The 20,545-nt window shown below is 42.6% G+C and overlaps 1 protein-coding gene across 1 annotated transcript in view; it reads left to right on the top strand.

Moving 5' to 3' along the window:
• Positions 1 to 19,923, top strand: part of LOC126474612 (phosphoglucomutase-1-like) — a 92,353-nt gene extending 72,430 nt beyond the window's left edge. The window contains exons 5-6 of the mRNA XM_050102089.1: positions 11,461 to 11,638; positions 19,699 to 19,923. Coding sequence (XP_049958046.1) covers positions 11,461 to 11,638; positions 19,699 to 19,923 — 403 coding nt within the window. The remainder of the gene's footprint in view (positions 1 to 11,460; positions 11,639 to 19,698) is intronic.
• Positions 19,924 to 20,545: the final 622 nt, after the last annotated feature.

Genomic DNA, 20,545 nt, shown 5'->3' with positions numbered 1-20,545 from the left:
CTATTCAGTGTTTCCTCGACGATCACCAGTGGTGTACGGCCAGTGTAGGAGTCGCTCCCCACACCCAGATGCCGGGTGTTGGCCCTGTGTGCCTCGGTCGTATGCAGTCCTGATTGTGGCGCTCACCTGCACGGCGCCAAACACGCATACGACCATCATTGGCACCAAGGCAGAAGCGACTCTCATCGCTGAAGACGACACGTCTCCATTCGTCCCTCCATTCACGCCTGTCGCGACACCACTGGAGGCGGGCTGCACGATGTTGGGGCGTGAGCGGAAGACGGCCTAACGGTGTGCGGGACCGTAGCCCAGCTTCATGGAGACGGTTGCGAATGGTCCTCGCCGATACCCCAGGAGCAACAGTGTCCCTAATTTGCTGGGAAGTGGCGGTGCGGTCCCCTACGGCACTGCGTAGGATCCTACGGTCTTGGCGTGCATCCGTGCGTCGCTGCGGTCCGGTCCCAGGTCGACGGGCACGTGCACCTTCCGCCGACCACTGGCGACAACATCGATGTACTGTGGAGACCTCACGCCCCACGTGTTGAGCAATTCGGCGGTACGTCCACCCGGCCTCCCGCATGCCCACTATACGCCCTCGCTCAAAGTCCGTCAACTGCACATACGGTTCACGTCCACGCTGTCGCGGCATGCTACCAGTGTTAAAGACTGCGATGGAGCTCCGTATGCCACGGCAAGCTGGCTGACACTGACGGCGGCGGTGCACAAATGCTGCGCAGCTAGCGCCATTCGACGGCCAACACCGCGGTTCCTGGTGTGTCCGCTGTGCCGTGCGTGTGATCATTGCTTGTACAGCCCTCTCGCAGTGTCTGGAGCAAGTATGGTGGGTCTGACACAACGGTGTCAATGTGTTCTTTTTTCCATTTCCAGGAGTGTATATGCGTGGCATCAGCTGTTTTCTTTGGGAGATTAGGGATCTGTATTCGAAGCTTCTTTAGTGGTCTTACCATTTTCTGTTCTAAATCTCTTACGAACAAACTCCTTCTATCGGTTTTTCCACTATGGTATATCAAGTGTGTGATAGAAAATAAAATTTCACTGTTCATTGCTGCAACGCCCTGCATATTCACACATAATGCAAATGGCCATCTCCTTATTTGTCTCTTGCAGGTGTAATGTCGAATCTTCTGGTCCATTTGATCTACTCCACCCTTCGTGGAGCTATAGAACTTTATTATATCTGGTTTCTTTTTTGCGTTAGTTTGATAGATGACTTTGACGTGACGCGTTATCCTAATGAGAACTACTGATTTCTTCTTTTTTAAGATCATAACTCACCATCGCAACTTCACCTCAAAAGGCAAATAACGAGGAATGTATTGCTCTTGAGGCGGACTTTTCATCTCATTGGGGATTACTGGGTTTTTTTTTGTTTGATCGTCCCAGCAGTGAGATTACCTCTGAAGCTTCTCCCAGCTGAATACCAGTGAAGAAGTTGTCAACAGTAATATTTCTGGATTATTCTTCAGTACTTTCAGCAAGATCTTTCACCACATTGAATCCAAAATTTTTCTGAATAGGTTGATACGACTTCGTTCCCGTGCACACAATTCCTTCTAAAGCATATGCACATACAGCATCACATAAAAAAAATCTTTATGCTTTACTTGGTGGGTGTAGTGGTCATATATTGGATAAAGCCGCATCTTCAGGGAATGGGAGTAAGTGTTCGCTAACATGAATCACTAGGACTCATTCTGTTTCCGCTCTTGTCAAGAAACAGTTCCCACAAATAGCAAGCAGCTGCAAGTTTGTTATCTGCAGATCGAGCTTCAAATGTGTGCTTCCCATCGAATATTATTATTTTCCTTATATTCTCGAATCTGTTTATTGAAATTGCGGCCTTAAATGTGGGATTTGCCTTTCCGTTCAAGGCCAATTCTCTTACAGGATATCCCAACTCTTCTCAACACCAGCAAGCAGAAACATTCCAGGGAGACCTGTATTTGTGCAGTTGATGACTTCATCTAGTATTTTTTTGGAAATGAAATATCTCAGGCATCCTTAGGCTTACACGTTTATAGTCCACAAGCCGGACTGGGTGATGTCTTTCTGATATTGTGAACAGGCATATCAGAAGTTGCAAGAAGAGCTAAGTTTCGAATTGTTCTTTTACGACTAATGTATGCGCTGACATTTCTTAGTTGTTGATGTAGAACTCTCTGATGAAATAAAACTATTTGAAGTACTGTTATCTTTCAGAACATGGGTGTCAGCAGGTTCAAAGTTTGATTATTCACTACTTCAATCTTAAAAAATATGTCCATATTCGTATGAATTAGCTTCTTCAAACCAATGAGTGACAACGCTTTCAAAATTAGCTGCGGTTGCACGTACTGACTCTCTCGTTTCTCTTGATGGAACCATAACAAAATACATGTCACTCGAACAACAGTTGAGGCAAAACAAACAAGTCACAATGGTATCAATACCGGGAATGAGACAACAAAAATCTACACTAACTATGGTGGTAGCAACAGCAGCGCAGAACAACAGTACTGTCCAACAATAAAGTATGTGATTGGAATATGCTCAAAGATACACAGTCATCTATAATAAAGAAAGGTGATTTCTATATTTTTTCTCTTATACTAGTGTTACATTTGCTGCTACTATTTCTACTAGTAGTAGTACAGTGGTTAGCACACCGGACTCGCATTCTGGAGGAGGACGGTTCATACCCTCGTCCGGCCATCCTGGTTTAAGTAGTAGTAGTACTGCAGCTACTAATATCACCACTGATTCTACAACAGTTATTGCTGAATTAATAACTACTCCTAAACAAACAGGATGTCCCACATAAAACCATTATGCATCATGCCCGAGACTCAAGTAACAATGGACTAACTAAAAAAGAATAGATAACGGCCACGTTAAATAGCATGTAACTACCTGTTTATAAGATATGCTGGAAGTGGTGGCCATGGGCATCGAGGCATCGCTGACTGCGTATGATGATGTTACCAACAACATGAAGAAATCCGTGATGTTAATTTCCCTAGTAACGTTCCGTTTAAGATCGTCTATTCTGCGAGGATTGTCAGTATACTCTTTACTTTTTAATGTGACCTTAAATAAAAATCACACGATGTTAAGTCGAGGGACCTTGGCAGTCAGACCTCTACTGCCAAGTGTGTCTTCAGGGAACACGTTGCTGATGTGGGCCACACTTTGGTTGGATGTGTGCCTGGTTGATCCATTTTTTAGAATACTACATACAGTTTGTCTGCATCCGTTAACTGCCCATAAAAAGAGTCAAAAATCTCTAGCTATCTGACGCTGTTTAAGATGTAACTGAAAAATATGGGTCCAATAATGTGCATGCCGGACCATGCAACCAAACAGTTATCTTCTCTGAAGAGAGGTTCTTCATCCGGAATATGTGGGCTGTCCTGCGACCAATGTCTGCAATTCTGGAGGTTTACATAACCTTGCAAATGAAACCAGCCTTTATCTACTGATTCTCCAATTTCAGCTTTTGCACCACCCTCAAACGGTATGCGTTTAATTTCATATCTTTTAGCACACGTTGATGCGATGTACGGGATACGCCAACCTGCTGTGATAACCTCCTTACCGACTTGCGGGGAATTCTCGTAATGTCCATGCAAATTCTGTCTACAGTTTCAGGCGTTCTCACCGCCGGTCGCCTATTCCTCTGCACATTCTGAACGGATCCTATAGCCCTCCACATCTCGTATAGATCTTCAATAGTGCTGGTCGTCGGACAAGGATAACTCGCTTGAAACATTTATTTACATTCCTTGATGGAGCCTGTCATTACGTAACTCTCCAAAATATCAATTCACTGTTCTGATGCAAACTACCCCAACTCAACGATATGAGCTTCTCACAACAGTTGACACACGAACATACGGTTACACTCAACCTTCCGATAAGATACAGTGTACCCAACTTTCGAGAGAGTGTTGCCACTTCATAAGCAATTCGAGATGATCAACCAGTTGGTGAGGCGTTCCGGTTTTATGTGGGTCACCCTGTATAACTGTAAGGGAGCATCTGAAGTCCTGTATATGCATTAATGGTGTTTCGGATAATATTTTGAATTATGTAAAAAAAGCTGAAAATCAGTTTAGCTCAAACATTATAAGAGGGATAAGAAGGGTAAGCGGAAACATACTGGAAAGGAGTTGAAAGTCAAATAAAGAGTACCATAAAAATTTAAAAAGTAAGACCTTCAAGGGCCTCTGAGGCCCTGTATTTGCATTATAGTGTTATGGTGGCGTTTATCAGTGACATTTTCTATTGTGATTGTTCTTTTTTGTTCCTGGAGCCCATCTTAACCCATATGTCAAAACGACGGCGTAGTGCCCCCCCCCCCCCCCCCACACCCACACCCACCCCTGTGTTCTTGGTTGTGCTGAGTGCACGAGTCAGCTTGACTCTTTTCTGCTACCGTTTTCATGGAAGTCGCAACAATGAACGCAGTGCTAACAATCTGTGGTCCTCAAGGTTCATTTCCACTGGCCGTGTGGGCAGTTGCCTTGCTGCCAACAAGCCCATTTCCTGACTGAGTATGTGGCATGGCTGTACAATTCTGCACGGCTGGGCGAAAAAAGTGGTTGTCCTCTCAGCCGCTGATCGCTTGGATATGGTGAGATCATGTATGGCAGGGCTTCCCAACCTTTTCTGCTGGCGGACCCCTTCTTCAGTCGGAATTCCATGGCGGACCCCTAGTCAAATGGTTCAAATGACTCTGAGCACTATGGGACTCAACTGCTGAGGTCATCAGTCCCCTAGAACTTAGAACTGCTTAAACCCAACTAACCTAAGGACATCACACACATCCATACCCGAAGCAGGATTCGAACCTGCGACCGTAGCGGTCGCGCGGTTCCGGACTGTAGCGCCTAGAACCGCTAGGCCAGGACCCCTTGTCAGTCAAGAGCACAGTAACATTAAATTTCAGAGCGAAACCCATGGGAACTGAAAGCTTCTTAATGCAAGTGCCATGTTCCCAAACCGCCCCCCCCTCCCCCTCCAAATTATCAATAGTCTTTGGTTTAGAGATGAATGAAAACAACTTGAAATTAACGATCCATTTTGAATTCCCACTGTATCCAGACACTTACTAGTGGATTTACTCCCTTTGTTCAACACACTATAGCCTGATTAAAAGTGCTTGGTAATTGACGTTTCACAAGCTGGAGCTGGCTTCCTCCAAGAGCAATCAACGTCACGTCCAAACTGTTCGCTGTTGACAAGCTGCTGCTTGTGGTCTGTTCACTTCCACTGTTTGGCTACTGTTGTGTAAGGAGCATGCATATTTCGTGACAGTCGTGTGTGTGTGTGGGGGGGGGGGGGGGCGCTTTTCGTGAAATCCGAAGAAAAATGTTCAAATGTATGTAAAGTCTATGGGACTTAACTGCTGAGGTCATCAGTCCCTAGTCTTACACACTATTAACCTAAGTTTAACTTCCGCTAAGGACAACACACACACACACACACACACACACACACATACACACACACACACACACACACACATGCCCGATGGAGGACTCGAACCTCTGGCAGGAGCGGCCGCGCAATCCACGGCGACATGGCGCCTTAGGCTGTGCGGCCATTCCACGCAGCTGTGAAGAAAAGAGGCAGGCCCATGATTCTGGATACAAACACATCACGAAAGAAAAGAGGCCAAGGAATTACTTTTAAAGGATTATTGTGACATCTGTTGTGCAATGTGTGGGAATACATTCACCCAGTTTACATGCGTTTCCAAAACCGGATTTTGTAAGCCGATGTCCCAGTTCCGCTTTTGGTTGGACAGGTAAACACTTCAAAATCGATTCTGGAAATCTGCTTTTATAAAGCCGTTTTCCAGTTCCACACTCGATTATCGTGCCCATGTAAACAGCTAGAAAAGTCTAGTTACTTTTACATCTTTGTGTATCTACCGAACGTGAGCAGTCAGTCTATAGCCAGCAGCTTGCAGGCGGTGTTGCAACAGTGTAGTGTCAGTTGGTAGCTGGCAATTGGCAGGCGGCGTGGCAACAGTTTAGCCACAGCTGACAACTTCAACTACTACTTGGACACTATATCGTGGCAGTCAGCCTCAACTGTAAACAAATTAGCAAAACAAACAGACTCTCTTATTTCTATATAAGAAGACAAAGCATTTCACAGAACGTAAGACTTTTTTTCTCAAAGGAAACAATTCTCCAAAGGAGGTTCCTTTTACAAGGTAGCACGTGAAAAGTCCTCATTTGTTTACGCTCGCAGCCAGTTGCCACAATATAGTGTCAGAGTAGTAGCAAGTAATTGTAATTGAAGTATAGGCAGGCCATATTTTTAACTGAGAGGACGGAATATATTATAAAGAAAAGAAATTAGCTTTAGAGGTCATTTTAATTTTTGTAACAAAAATATCAGTGCCAACAGAATTCAATTAATAATTGTTTTGTAAATGATAGAAGACAGAAACAAAATTCCTACAGAGTTACAGTTCAGGTACGTTCACTGAGCACCTACGAAGAAAATTGCTTTCATGTTTACTATAGATGAGTATGTAGGAATAATAATGGAGTCCTACCTAATGTGATGGTTGAGGGTGCTTCTGCTGACACAATTTTGAAAAGTTGGGTTCAGTTGTTGACAACTGGAGACGGATGTCTGGTTCCACGTCTAGACAGCTTCAGTACTTAGTTTTGTGGGCAGCATAGATCGAGAATCCAGATTTACACATGTATGTTGTGGCAAAAAAAAGTACACGTTTTGCCTTTTCAACAAGGGGGTAGTATTTCTTGTTATCCAAACGGATCCAAAAGTGTGAGTAACAGTCAGTGTCAAAACTTGATTTCAAGGTAGGGTCTGTGGCATTTTGTATCAACAACTCATATTCATTTGATGATTGAATGTTCGGCTTTTTGGATACAGTGAATGGGTTGACCACCCATTCGTATTTCTGCAGTTTCTCATCTTCAGATGTTGGGAAATAATGCTCCAACAATGACATCAAGCTTCGGAGATGTTCCAGGATTTGATGAAACAAATTCTTCTCAAGCGCCAATGTTTTGTTTTTCAAAAACTCCTTGAAAAGAGGAAAACAGTCGACCTCCCCCTTCTCGACACTGTCTGCCCAAAAATTGATTTTTCCTCTTGAATGCTCGAACTTTGTCGATTGCAGCGACCTTTGTTTCACTTTGCCCTTGGAGTGAAATATTCATTTCGTTCATTTTGGAGAAAATACCTGACAAGTAGGCAAGTATACACTGCCAATTTTCGTCATTAATAAGGTCTGCTAGTTTGGTGTTATGCTTCAAAAGGAAAGCTAAGACTTCCAATCTTAATTTTTACAACCGAGAGAGTGCATTCCCACGTGAGAGCTACCTCACTCCTGTGTGGAGAAACAGGAAACGATGAAGGCATCCCATATCTTCACACAGTATTGTGAAAAGTCTTGACTTCAACGGCCTTGATTTTACGTAGTTAATGATTTGAATGGATTCGTCTAAAACATTCTTGAACGAAACAGGCATTTGTTTCGTAGCTAAAGCGTATCTGTGGAGAGCACAATGACTACTGCTGCAATTCTTGGCGTTTTCTTTTATTTTCGTTACTGCTCCGACTGTAGGACCCGTCATAGCATTAGCACCATCTGTGCTCACATCTATGCAATTAGACCATGAAACTTCGTTAGTCCTTAAAAAATCATCAAATAGAAAAATATTTCAGCACCTTTTGTGTTGGCAGGTAGTGGTCTGCACAATAAGAGGTCCTCCTCAAAACATCCAGAATATTCATAACGGATAAAAGCCAATAAAAGCGCTAATCCTGCAACATCAGTGGATTCATCTATCTGCAGAGAAAATGAATTGTGTTGGATGCGAGGAACAAGAGTGTCTTTCACATCACTTGACATGTCAACAATGCGTCTCTTGACAGTATTATTTGATAATGGCACCGAAGATACAAGCTTTACTGCCTTTTCATCTAGCATGCAAAAAACAATATCATTAACATACGGCTTTATGAGATTTTCTGCAATGTTATGAGCTTTGCCTGTTTTTGACACTCGGTAACTAACCAAGAAAGAAACTTTTAATGAATTTTCATTAAATGTTTTGGAAATGGTTTTCATGCAATGCTGAGAAACAGCTACTTCGGCACTCTTCCATTTGAAAAAATCGATGTCTTTAGCCTGGAAATGCGGGTGAGTACCTTCAAAATGACGGCGCAATTAACTGGAACCATTGAACTGTTCAGAAGGACCCGCGCACAAAGTACACACTGAGCTTTAGCCTCCTTTGTCTCCATAAAGCCCATTTCTAAATAGCTTTCGTTGTACTTACGCTTTTTAGTTATTTCATTTCCACAGGATATTGCAACCAATGGAGTACTTGCAGCGTTTTCACATAATAAATCCGGCTGTGGAGCTTCTTGTGATTGTTCTTCCTTTGGTCGTCCTCCCTCCTCATTCATTTCAGCTGGAAACTTCCCTTGTTGTGAAGGCGATGGAGAAACTGCAGCCTTCTTCAATGATCCTGACTTCAGCCACCGATCCATGTTAGAAGTAATAAACTGATCAAAAATCGACTTATGAAATGGTAGTGCACTGATGCCTGGGGCCGCATACGTGCCAGCGAGCGCTGTGATTGGTCGACAAAGCTCGCTCCGCGCGTGCGTAAAAGATTTCAGCGCATCTAGCGCCGTGAGCCGGCGCACATACGACCCCCGTATTGTTGCGAAACAGTCGATCAGAGAAGCCGCATTTTCCAGCACCAAACTGTGTATGTGTTCTCACTTAGGAACCGCAAAGGCTGCTTGGGAATACGACCTGAAGTAAAAGTACACATGTTTTTCACACGAAAAAAAAGTGATGAATTTGAGTTTCACATTTTTATTCAATAATTTTACTCATAACTTTTGGTGAAAGGTGGGCGCGGAACCCCTAGAAAGAGCCGGTGGACGTTGGGAAGCCCTGCTGTGAAGTAATGATACACAATCTCACTAAAAGTGTCAATGATGCTCTAAGCAGAAACAAATGTAGCAGGCAATTAAAGAAACTGGGGACAACATAGAATATTTTTCTGTACAATCTTTTTAATTTGTTAACTCACTGCAACTGTGGAGAAGTGTCTGCTGTTAATCAATAAGTGGCAAAATAAATACAATTTTCTAACACAGTCACTATACTTTCCACAATAAAATTAATTTTGTAGCTAGCAAGATAATACTGAACATACAAAGTGAAAAAATGTCAATGACAGGTGTAAATAATGTATTACACTACTTCAAATATTGTGAGGTGTAAATGTATTATACTAATTTACAAATAACGGAACGTGTAGTTTTTCAATAAATTACCGTGTAAATACTAAATAGATTTCTCTTAAAAAAGTAATTCATTTCCTCTTGTCCCTTGCGATAAGTTTTTAACTCAAATTTTGATCAAGTGTGTGATAAGGAAAGACAGAAGATTCCACTTTAAGTATTGTATGTTTGGCTTGTATAGTTTTTGGGGGTAGGTCGTTTATTATTTGGAGCTGAACACTGCAGTTCCTCAGTGTATAAGTGAAATTTAGTGATGAGACAGAATGTGAAGTAAAATGTTTCACATTAAATATGCCATAGTGAGATATAAAACAAAAAAACGTTTATAACCATGTACATATAATACATTACTTTTGTACTGTTATCTAACACGTGTGTGTGTGTGTGTGTGAGAGAGAGAGAGAGAGAGAGAGAGAGAGAGAGAGAGAGAGAGAGAGAGAGAGAGAGAGAGAGAAGAGAGAGAGGAGAAGACTTACTGGAAACGAATAGGGCCTATTGTATGTAAATACTAGATACATTTTTCTCAATCTTTCGGCGCCCACCCCTTCCATTTGCTACAATCATTTAACAGTAGATTTTGAAGAATCTGCTAAAGAAAGAAAAGAGGTTTCAATTTAAGATCGTGTGTGTACATGTGTTTGATCTGCAGAGTTTTTGGGTATTCTTCATAGAGAGGGGGGGGGGGAGGGGGGGGGAGACTGAATTTGAAGTACGATGATTGACTTAAAACAGGCTTTACTAAAGTAGAAAACGTTGTTTACAAATAGCTGCGTGTGATGCTACTTGATAAACAAAATGCAGTAGCGAAGTGTAATTAAAACAATTATTCATGAGTATCATTGTCAGTGTCACACCTTTTCTTTTTATAAAAAGTCGAAACAGCATAGTGTGTTGCTAAACTGTATTAATCAAGCTGTTTGGAGCCCAAGGGTTTGAAGTAATTTAAAGACAATAGTATTACTAATAGTAGAATTCTTTTAGTATCAAGAGTAAACAATCATCAACGATGAGTAACATCATTTGTAATTATGCGAAGCACAAATGGAAAATAGGCGAGAGTCGGTGCACGCTGAGCTGGGTAACAAGAGGGCTGTGTTCCGGTCATATCACTAACAAAGCTGACTTCATCAAAGCGCCAGTATATTTCGTCAGCCGTGGAGTGAAGGGTATGACGTATGCCTGGCTATAGAAAATATCTCCGAGTGTTGGCTGCGGAAAAAATAAGTAAAATCGCTTCTCCGGGGAAGTGTGACCATGTCGCAGTCTGGAGGAGAACATTTCTCGCCGTCCAGCGCTGGGGGCAAACTACATCTCATTGGGAGTCGGGGATTAGTAGTAGGAAATGTGCAGAGTGCTTCTTAACTGGGCTGTCCTTCGCCGTTTTCAAAGGTTTTTGCCTGGCTGTAATACAAAAACCAGACCCTTTCCCAAAAATCCGCTTCAAACACATTTCCAATTGAGAGACTTAGGAATCCCTTTCCGCTTGTGTCATTCATGAACACTAAAAAAGGAAAGACATAAACCACAATAATATTCTTGAACCACATGGCCGTGAAGGGCATCCTCGACAAATTCTCCTACAGCTCGCCCTCCTCTCTAAGAGAAGGGGATGAAACGTTTTTTTTTTAAATAAAAAAAAAACTGTCCTGAAGCACAGCCAGGGATGGATCGAGCGATAGATTCTGGGGTGGTCACAGTTCCTCAATGTCTATCCCGCCCCCTCCCTCCCCAACACCAAATATAATTTGTTATTACCGCTACAATCAACGTGCCACACATGCTAGGATTTTAGTAATAATAGCAATAAAACTGTAAAATGTTTTGGTATATTCGTAATAACTTGTTTACATTACTGGTTAGTACAGTGCTTTTGTTTTTGGAGGGGGATGACTCCTAAGCCCCTGTCCACACCCGCTCCCCCCTCCCCCTCCCTTCTGCCTTCGATCCACACCTGAGCGCAGCACAGTAGTTAGAACATCGGTGGAGTGTCGAAGTGCCAAGGCAGCAGGAGCCGCGATCACCAGCATAGGCCGGCACTATGATCCCTGGAAAATACTCTCCAGACAACAATAACGAAACGCCTCCTGAAGAACAACCTTTCCTTGTGCATATAATGTTGACGGAGTGCTGTCTGCTTTCTTTATGCAGATACGACTTCGAGAAGTGCAACCGGGATAGCTGCAAGCGAATGATGTTCGCTCTGGAGCAGTTGGTGGCCAGTGGGACCATGGTTGGCGAATGCTTCGGGGACGCCGACTTGATAGTCGAGGCCGCTGAGAAGTACCGCTACGTCGACCCTATCGATGGAACTGTAACCAAAGACCAGGTGAGCAAATCGTTCATTCTTTTCATCTGAATGAGAAAAGCATGTACTTAATGAAGTAACGAAATTTCTGAGTAATAAATACGAGGAAGTGTACCAGGAAGGGGCAACTATAAGGGCGTACTCAGAGCTCGCCCCCCTCCTCGCTCCCCCCCCCCCCCCTTCGCTTCCGTCACCCCCGAATAAAACCGAACTCGCACGCAGTCGGTCCCGCCATGCAGACGTGCCAATTCCGTATCAGTCTGAAGAAAGCCAGAACATGAAATGGGTACGGACTAGTGGCAAGTGTACCAAGAATCATTTGCCGTGAACTCTCAAAACTAATTCGTCATTCGCGTGAAATTAACTTGAGTCTATCTCTATGAATGCTGTTTATGCTTTGTTTCAGCCGGGTCGGAGATATTTTTCGCTCGGGAAGTGGGTGTTTGTGTTGTTCTAATCATTTCATCTCGTCTTAATCGACGCGCGAGTCGCCAAAGTAGCGTCAGATAGAAAAACTTGACCAGGCTTCCAAACGATGCTGTACGTGGTCTTCCGACCAAAAATACTATATACGATCATTTCGTTTCACTTTTCCGGGACGTCTTGGCGTTTATGGGAGGACCGAGAAACAAAAGTCTTTCAGCCCGTTGCATCCATAACAATCAAACGCCTAAATACCTATCAATATATTACGAGAGGTTATGCTAACGTCAGGCTAGACTCAGACAACGCCTTACTTACAATGGAGGACATTTGCCAGACGTACTCCGTCTTCAGGCCACGAGTGGCCTACCGGGACTATCCGACCGCCGTGTCATCCTCAGAGGAGGATGCGGATAGCAGGGGCGTGGCGTCAGCACACCGCTCTCCCGGTCGTTATGATGGTATTCTTGACCGAAACCGCTACTATTTGCTCGAGGCTGAGTGCACCCCGAAAAATGGCTACAGCGCATGGCGGCTGGATGGTCACCCATCCAAGTGCCGGCCACGCCCAACAGCGCTTAGCTTCAGTGATCTGAAGGGAACCGGTGTATCCACTGCATTTGCCAGACGTAGTGTTCAGAATATAGTTTTCGGAGTACTGTAGCGCTAAGGGTATTTGTGTACTCTCAATTTACAGCGTATCTATTAAAACATTTAAAATTTAATTCTTCAACAAGCAATTACTTCTCATTTCACTGTGTAAAATGTGCAATATTCTTTTTTTTTATAAAGTAGGCCTGCTTGGACGTGGCATTTATCCGGTTTCCCACATCCCAGTAGGTTCTGCACTTAGCAATGCATGGAAACGTGCACTTGATAGAGAAAAAGCACAGATGAAGTCTTCTCACAGTTTACCAGCTTATGCGAGGGATGACACTGCAAGTAGCCATAGACAGAGCGCGCAAACTAAATCTATGGAAGCAGTGGGCGCCACCTCTGTACGCACCATTTCCGTGTTGTCGTGACGTAATACAGCCAAGATGCTGTCCTATGGGCATAAAAGTGGGAGCCTCACCAGTTCACGGGAGCTTGTTTTAGCATTGACGATGTTAATGGAGGCAGCCATCAAAAACTTGGAATTTTATCAGAATTTGAAGCGACAAGTAAACTGAGACCTTTCAATGCAAGAATGTTACTGCAATGGATCCTTAACCCATTATTAACCCATGTCCCTTTTTGGGTTGCCAATATTTTATTTATTTCTACATAAGCAACGAAACTTCTAGCTTCGATTGTTGTACTAAAGGTTGAACTGACTGCTGCAATGTCTACAAATTGAAAAGAAACAATTTTTCTCTAATTGGTTTATTTTAGGAAATGAATTAATTTGCTAATTTTCTGTTTTCGTACTTGGCTGTACTATATGCCTGATGGTAGTTCCTGTACAATAATGAATTGTGATTTAGTTGTCTGAGTTTGTTTGTTATAAAAATATATTTGTTATGAATGTACGTTCAGTATATTTAAGATTTCCTGTAGTAAGTGCAATACTTCCCAATCAAGGGGCAATTGCATGTTACATTATAACTCCTTTGGAGATGTGCATATTTGTACAAATATCATATGCAAAAATTATTATTTAAATTACTGAGATCTGCTTTACATTATATGAGTTTTTCTCCAGGGTTTGTTAGTAGAATGAAATATTCCTATTCACATATTACTATTCCAATTGGATAAAAGCATGCCACGTGAACTTAAAACTGAAGAAGTTTTAGCAGAACTGGAGAGCTATGAAGTGAGTGAAGACGATGCTGATGGCTTAAGATTGGTGATAATTCCACCCGATGTTGATGAAATGACAGATGAAGAAGACATTGAACACAATTCACTGAACAATGACTATATTGTACAAGATGTAGCCGGCACTGTAGAACTTATAACCACAAGGGATGAAGCTAATGTTACTGATTTACCGCCAGAAGCTAAGCGAAGAAAAGCGTTAGGACATGGACTGGAAAACGCAAAAGAAAAAACGCAGAACGTAAGTATAAGTGGTACAAATGTGAACCAACGTACAGAAACACTAGTTAACCTGGTAAGAGCAATGAAAATTATGTTGCAGAATGTCTAGTAAATGAGACAGAGCACAAGGTGTTTGAGGAACTAGTGAATAATATTACAGACCAAAATAAAATCTATGCTTGTCCACAGAACAACATAAATTTGCTTCTAGCCAAAGAAGGACTATAGTCCTTTATAGGCACACTATTTGGGAATGGGTATCATAAGCTTCCTCGTGACAGCATGTATTGGTAGCAGGCATAGATCTCCTGAGCAAGCAGATATTATATTATAGATCAATGAAGTGATGGTGGCCATTATTTACCCATGTGATTGATACCTACACAGTAAACACTTGGAGCGTGCATCGAATTGCTAACCTAAATGAGAAGCGCTCACTTTTGGATGTCCAAAGGAGAATAATAACGCACCTTTCAAAGAAAACTAGATCAACACTGAAATACAGAGGACCACTTGTTAGCAAAGTGATGGGAGGACGGATGAGCGAAGGTGTATGACTAGCTCCACGAAACCACTTTATCGTGTCAAGTAAAACACAGTTGACTGCAAAAGGGGGAGGGGGGGGGGGAGAAACGAGAAAAATGTGTGACAGGTGCAATACTGGTATACATGACGATTGTTTTGTTTCATTTCATGCTGAATGGACACTCAATAATTCATGTCGAACTTTGACTCAATAAATAAATATTCTTAAACACACACCTGCTTCGCATTTGCAAACATAATTGTCCTATAACTGATCCTCATCATGCGCCACTGTGAAAGTTGTAAGATTTTACAGAACATGTGGACTTGGGTAAATTCCATTTCAGAGAAAATTAGTATTCTGGTATTACAAACAATGTTTTTATTTTGTTCACCACGTTTCTTATAGTTTTCTGCATTGACATTAATACTGTGCGTTTTGACAGCTAATTTGGCCAATGTTCTAAAAATGGGATGGTCTTTAGTTATTGTACTAATGTATTGAACTTTTTTAAAACAGCTTTTTCTTTCATTTATCAATCAGGGTATCACATTAATGTCGAAAAAATGCTTAGAAAGTAAAAGAATAAGGTTCTGGCACGTGGGAGAAAGGAGGGTAAAGTGTGCAGGTTGAGAAAAGTGGCCACTGTTTATTTGACGACGTTAACAGTGTTGCTTCCTATCAAGAAGTGGCCATATTAGCTGTAATCGACATCATTAGTGTTGTCAGTGACGCTGAAAAAAGAAGCTTTCTCCTTTACCTTTCTGTGAAAACATTTAGGTTTTTCGATCGTTTCATGTTAGTTGTTTTTATGTAGATCAATAGGTTTTTGCGACATCACGTGTTACGCAATGCCTTTTGATTTATAAAGATAAGTCACTGTTGTTTCCCTCGGCTGTCTTGTTTTCGCGTGTGAGCCACTGATACTGACATGGCGTTCGGTCGGGAAAACAGGCCACGCTACACATCGGGAAAAGTGGCCAAGGTGGCAACGTTTCCCGACAGATGGCCACTATTCTCAACAATTCATTTTCAGTCTGTTTGCCCCAATGAGAATTAGCTATTTCCATATTTTATGCATAGTATAACAGTTGAAATTAAAACATTAGAAATCGTTTTATACGCAAAACTAATATCCGTTATGCTGCTCTTCTGCAAGGGTTTGCAAGAGCTTCAAAATGCCAAGAAAATACATCCAGAAAACAGAGCAACAGACGTGGGACCCTGTTACGAGGCAAAAGGTAACTGAAACAATAGAGAAAGATAACATGTCTTTTTCAGCAGCAGCAAAACAATTCCATATTCCAGGTAATATACGCTAAAACGAAGAGTTCCCTGGAAATATAGAGGTGTCGTTGGCAGTAAAAAGGTTATGGGCAACTTAAGAGCAGTGTTTATTGAAGAACAAGAGCTATAAATCCTTAATTATGTTTAGATGAGTAATTTTATGCAATTACGTTGAATGACCTGCGGTGATCAGCATTCCCGTTGGCAGAGCACGACAAAATACCACATCGTTTCAACAAAGAGTCTGAAATGGCAGGGTAAGACTGGGTGGAGATAAGATTTCGGAACTGTAAACGCTGGTCTCATGAAATGTGCGCTGGATATGGTGAAGACGATGACAGCTTCACAAGCTAATTTTGTACATATCTTAATATTGTTTCTGAGTGGGTAAATTGTGAATAAATTAGACTGAAATGGTAACCCATAATTAATCCTTTATTTCTCTATTTATATCATTAGGAATTGTTGACTTTTATGCCAACAATGAATTGCAACAAGTTCCTTTCTCATTTGTATTATTGTTCTTCTAATAATAATCAAAGGTGAAATAAAAACTATAAGCCTATCCATTTAAGAAAACTGAACAATCTTTTTGGGAATGGTGGGAAACGTCTCGCCACTTTATCCCATTAGTTACGGAAAAGTGGCCACTAAGTAAGCATTTAGAAAAACATTTATATATCCTATAAAATAACTCTTACATTAGCTATAAATATTTGGTGTGATACTTTAAAGTATGTAGATTCGAGGTGAATACACCACAAGCTTCAGTTAATAGCCATTGTTTCATGAAAATTCAATTTTACTTTGAGTGGCTACTTTACCGCACCTTCCCCTAATGGGGCGATGTTAGAAGCAATCTATTTAGAGTCAGTGGGGCGATTGCTTGGCAGAGTACAATTTTCTTTCTATCTGTCTTTCGTTGTGCAAGTCATTGGATTTGGAGTTAACGGTATAAACACTTGCTGTCTACCGTTTCGACCCAGTAAAGTCATCGTTAGAGCATTGCCTTCGTGTAAGCATATTGTATTTTATGGACTATAAAACCCTATGGACTGTAAGACGCTCCTTAATGTTTAGGTATTTAAAAAAACATTTTTACCATTTTTATCATTAGACTGCAAAGTTAGACTAAAAAAATTCTTATTTTATAAAACAGAACTGACCTTTAAAATCCCTGACAATCATCATCTGAAGTTTCTTCGCCTTCTTCTGCTTCTTCTTCCTCTTCATTTTCATCGTTGTCCTCTTCGTATATGGTCTTCACTGTCATCGAGAGCGTTACTTATGCCGCACTGTTTAAAAGGTGTAACAATAATGTCTTCTCTCACTCTAGACCACGACTGTTTTATCCACTGACACACATATCTGATTGTAGGTTTTTTAAGCTCCCTTCAGGGTGAATTCGTGATGCATTTCATACTCCATCGATTTGTTTCATTCCCCTCTCATATAAATTTAAAATGGTTTATTTGTTAAGGTTGCAGTTGCGAAGTAAGTCCTCCGGAATAACAGCAAGCTCTGTATTTCCCTGACACAATTTCTCTTTCACAGAATTTTTCCAATGGCTACTAAACTGATCTAGCACAAGAAGAGAACTCTTCTTCAAAGAAGCACCTTTCCTTCTCTCCCACACTCCGTTAATCCATGATTTCATACCAGCCTCGTCCGTACAAGCCTTGTCATGTACGCGAACGACAACACCTGGCGGTATTTCAGAAGGTTTTGGCATAATTTTGCGCCTGAAAATGATCGTTGGATTAAGTTTAGTACAGTTAGCGCAACATGAAAGGACAACAGTGTAGTGAATTTTTTCATGTCCACAGTTCTAGCATCTCTCATGGCTACAGTTCTGTTATACGGTGTATCAGATGTCAGAAATTTCGTCCTAACTCGCTATTTGGCATAGTAACACACTGGTTTTCGTTCGATGTTGAATAATAATGCGCTGGGAAGATAATGTTTTCTCTTCATGATCTTTCGTATTTTCTAATATATTTTGGTCTGGTTCGCATGTTAAGTCCATGACGCATCACGAACCTGTAGAACCTACCAACTCCATTCTTGAAGTCTGCGGTCTAGGGCGTCTTGCCACGGTTCGCGCGGAACCCCCGTCGGAGGTTCGAGTCCTCCCTCGGTCATGGGTGTGTGTGTTGTCCTTAGCGTAAGTTAGATTAAGTAGTAGGGACAGATGACCTTAGCAGTTTGGTCCCATGGGAACTTGCCACAAATTCCCAAATATTTGCTAAGTTCCACTGTAGCGCTAGATTAAGAGGGCGTAATTGAATCATTTTTGTACTAATTACAGTGGTATTTTGACGGTGTTCTCGAATCCATTTCGATACGTCATCTCCTAGTGTCCATCATTTTGATTTGCAGCTACTTGTATTGGCCGTGTTCCCAGTTAAAATTGTTGGGTACTGAGAAAAACGGTGTTTTGCATAACTGGCGGACCTCACATCTGACAACGTCATTGTTGTGTCTGGACAAGACAGCCTAGACACAATGAGAGGAAGCCGAAAGGCACGCACTAAGCCAAAGCAGGGTGCGTGAGGTCTGAAACAGGATACGTAATGACTGCTATAAAGAAAAGTACGTAGCTGCTGGAATACTTAACTTTAATCCATCCTTGTGGTACATCTGGAGATTGTGGCGATACAAGTGAGACTCTTTAGATACATGCAATGTTTCTAATGGCGCCTTGCTAGGTCGTAGCCATTGACTTAGCTGAAGGCTGTTCTAACTATCTGCTCTGCAAATGAGCGAGGCTTCGTCAGTATAGTCGCTAGCTACGTCGTCCGTACAACTGGGGCGAGTGCTATTCCGTATCTCGAGACCTGCCTTGTGGTGGCGCTCGGTCTGCGATCACACAGTGGCGACACGCGGGTCCGACATGTACTAATGGACCGCGGCCGATTTAAAACTACCATCTAGCAAGTGTGGTGTCTGGCGGTGACACCACAGTCATCTCCTAGTTTTGGCCATTTTGTACTCAGTCCTCTATTTGCACATTTAGTCTTCCTCTTTTTTTCAGTTTTGCTTTACTAGCCCGCCAGTTGCGAATGTTTTTTTTTCTGTTGATGGAGGGACGAAACACCGCTCAGCTGCTGTTTCCATGTTCTTCTGCATATATGATCACTTCCAATTTATGGCCCACATCATGTAACACCTTTTTTCCATTACGAAACTAACTATTAATAGAAATTTTGTACTGTTACCGATAATTCAAATCACTTTCAGTTCAAGCTCACTGGCGATGTAGACTGCAATGACGCATCATAGGCTAGACAGTGTTTCGGGTTTGTTGGCGAAGCGGCAGGGAATCCTCGCAACTGAAGTTCGTCGCACCGGTGAACTGCTGCTACCAGTTGAATCCATTATTGCCGGATATAAATGGGTTTCCCGTTGCATAGAATATACGGTGTTTTTAAGACTGACGGGAATTTTGAATCAAACATGGGAATTTTTATATTAATTTCGAGTATAAGACGCATCTGTATTTTGGAGGCAATTTTTGGAAGAATGGCTCTGAGCACTATGCAACTTAACTGCTGAGTTCATCATTCACCTAGAACTTAGAACTAATTAAACCTAACTAACCCAAGGACATCACACACATCCATGCCCAAGGCAGGATTCGAACCTGCGACCGTAGCGGTCACGCGGTTCCAGACTGGAGCGCCTAGAACCGCTCGGCCGCAACGTCCGGCATTTTTGGAAGAAAAAAAAAGTCTTGTAGTTCGCAACATACGGATGTGACAGTGATGCGTCTACTGCGGGCAGGAAGCTAGCGAGTAGCGAGGGAGGCGCCTTGTTGCAGGGCATCTGGGTGCGCTTCGAGGGTGACAGCCGGCTGGTGTTCCGCCTGGGCGGCACCGACAGCTCGGGCAGCACGGTGCGCATCTACTGCGAGCGCTACGAGCCCGACCCCGAGCGCACCGACCTGGACCCGGCGGAGGTGGTGCAGCCGCTCTACAGGGCCGCCCTCGACGTACTCCGCCTGGAGGAGTTCACCGGCAGGACCGAGCCCGACGTCGTCACCTAACTCTCTCTACTTCTCTTTTCTCTGTCCGGCAAAGACATTTGTTTTTCCATTAATAGAATCTTTCTCTTGAATCTACGGTAGTAATTTGCTTCTGAGCCCGGAGTCGCGTACCATCCGTCATTGTGATAAACCAAAAATTTACATCGTTTATCTGTTTTCGACTAATACACTGAAAAGTCAAAGAAACTGGTACACCTGCCTAATATCGTGTAGCAAGCAGAAGTGCCGCAACACGACGTGGCATGGACTCGGCTAACGTCTGAAGCAGTGCTCGAAGGAACTAACACCAAGAATCCTGCAGGGCTGTCCATAAATCCGTAAGAGTACGAGGGGGTGGAGATCTCTTCTGAACAGCACATTGCGAGGCATCCCTGATATGCTCAATAATGTTCATGTCTAGGGAGTTTGGTGGCCATCGGAAGTGTTTAAACTCAGAAGAGTGTTCCTGGAGCCACTCTGTAGCAATTCTGGACGTATGAGGTGTCGCACTGTTCTGCTGGAGTTGACCAAGTCCGTCGTAATGCACAATGGGTATGAATGGATGTAGGTGATCAGACGGGACGCTTACAGGTCCCACACCCATTACAAAGCTTCCACCAGTTTGAATAGTCCCCTGGTGACA

The sequence above is a fragment of the Schistocerca serialis genome, chromosome 4 (genome assembly GCF_023864345.2).
Source record: "Schistocerca serialis cubense isolate TAMUIC-IGC-003099 chromosome 4, iqSchSeri2.2, whole genome shotgun sequence".
NCBI classification, from domain to species: Eukaryota; Metazoa; Arthropoda; class Insecta; order Orthoptera; family Acrididae; genus Schistocerca; species Schistocerca serialis.
This window is presented reverse-complemented; position numbering and strand designations above follow the sequence as displayed.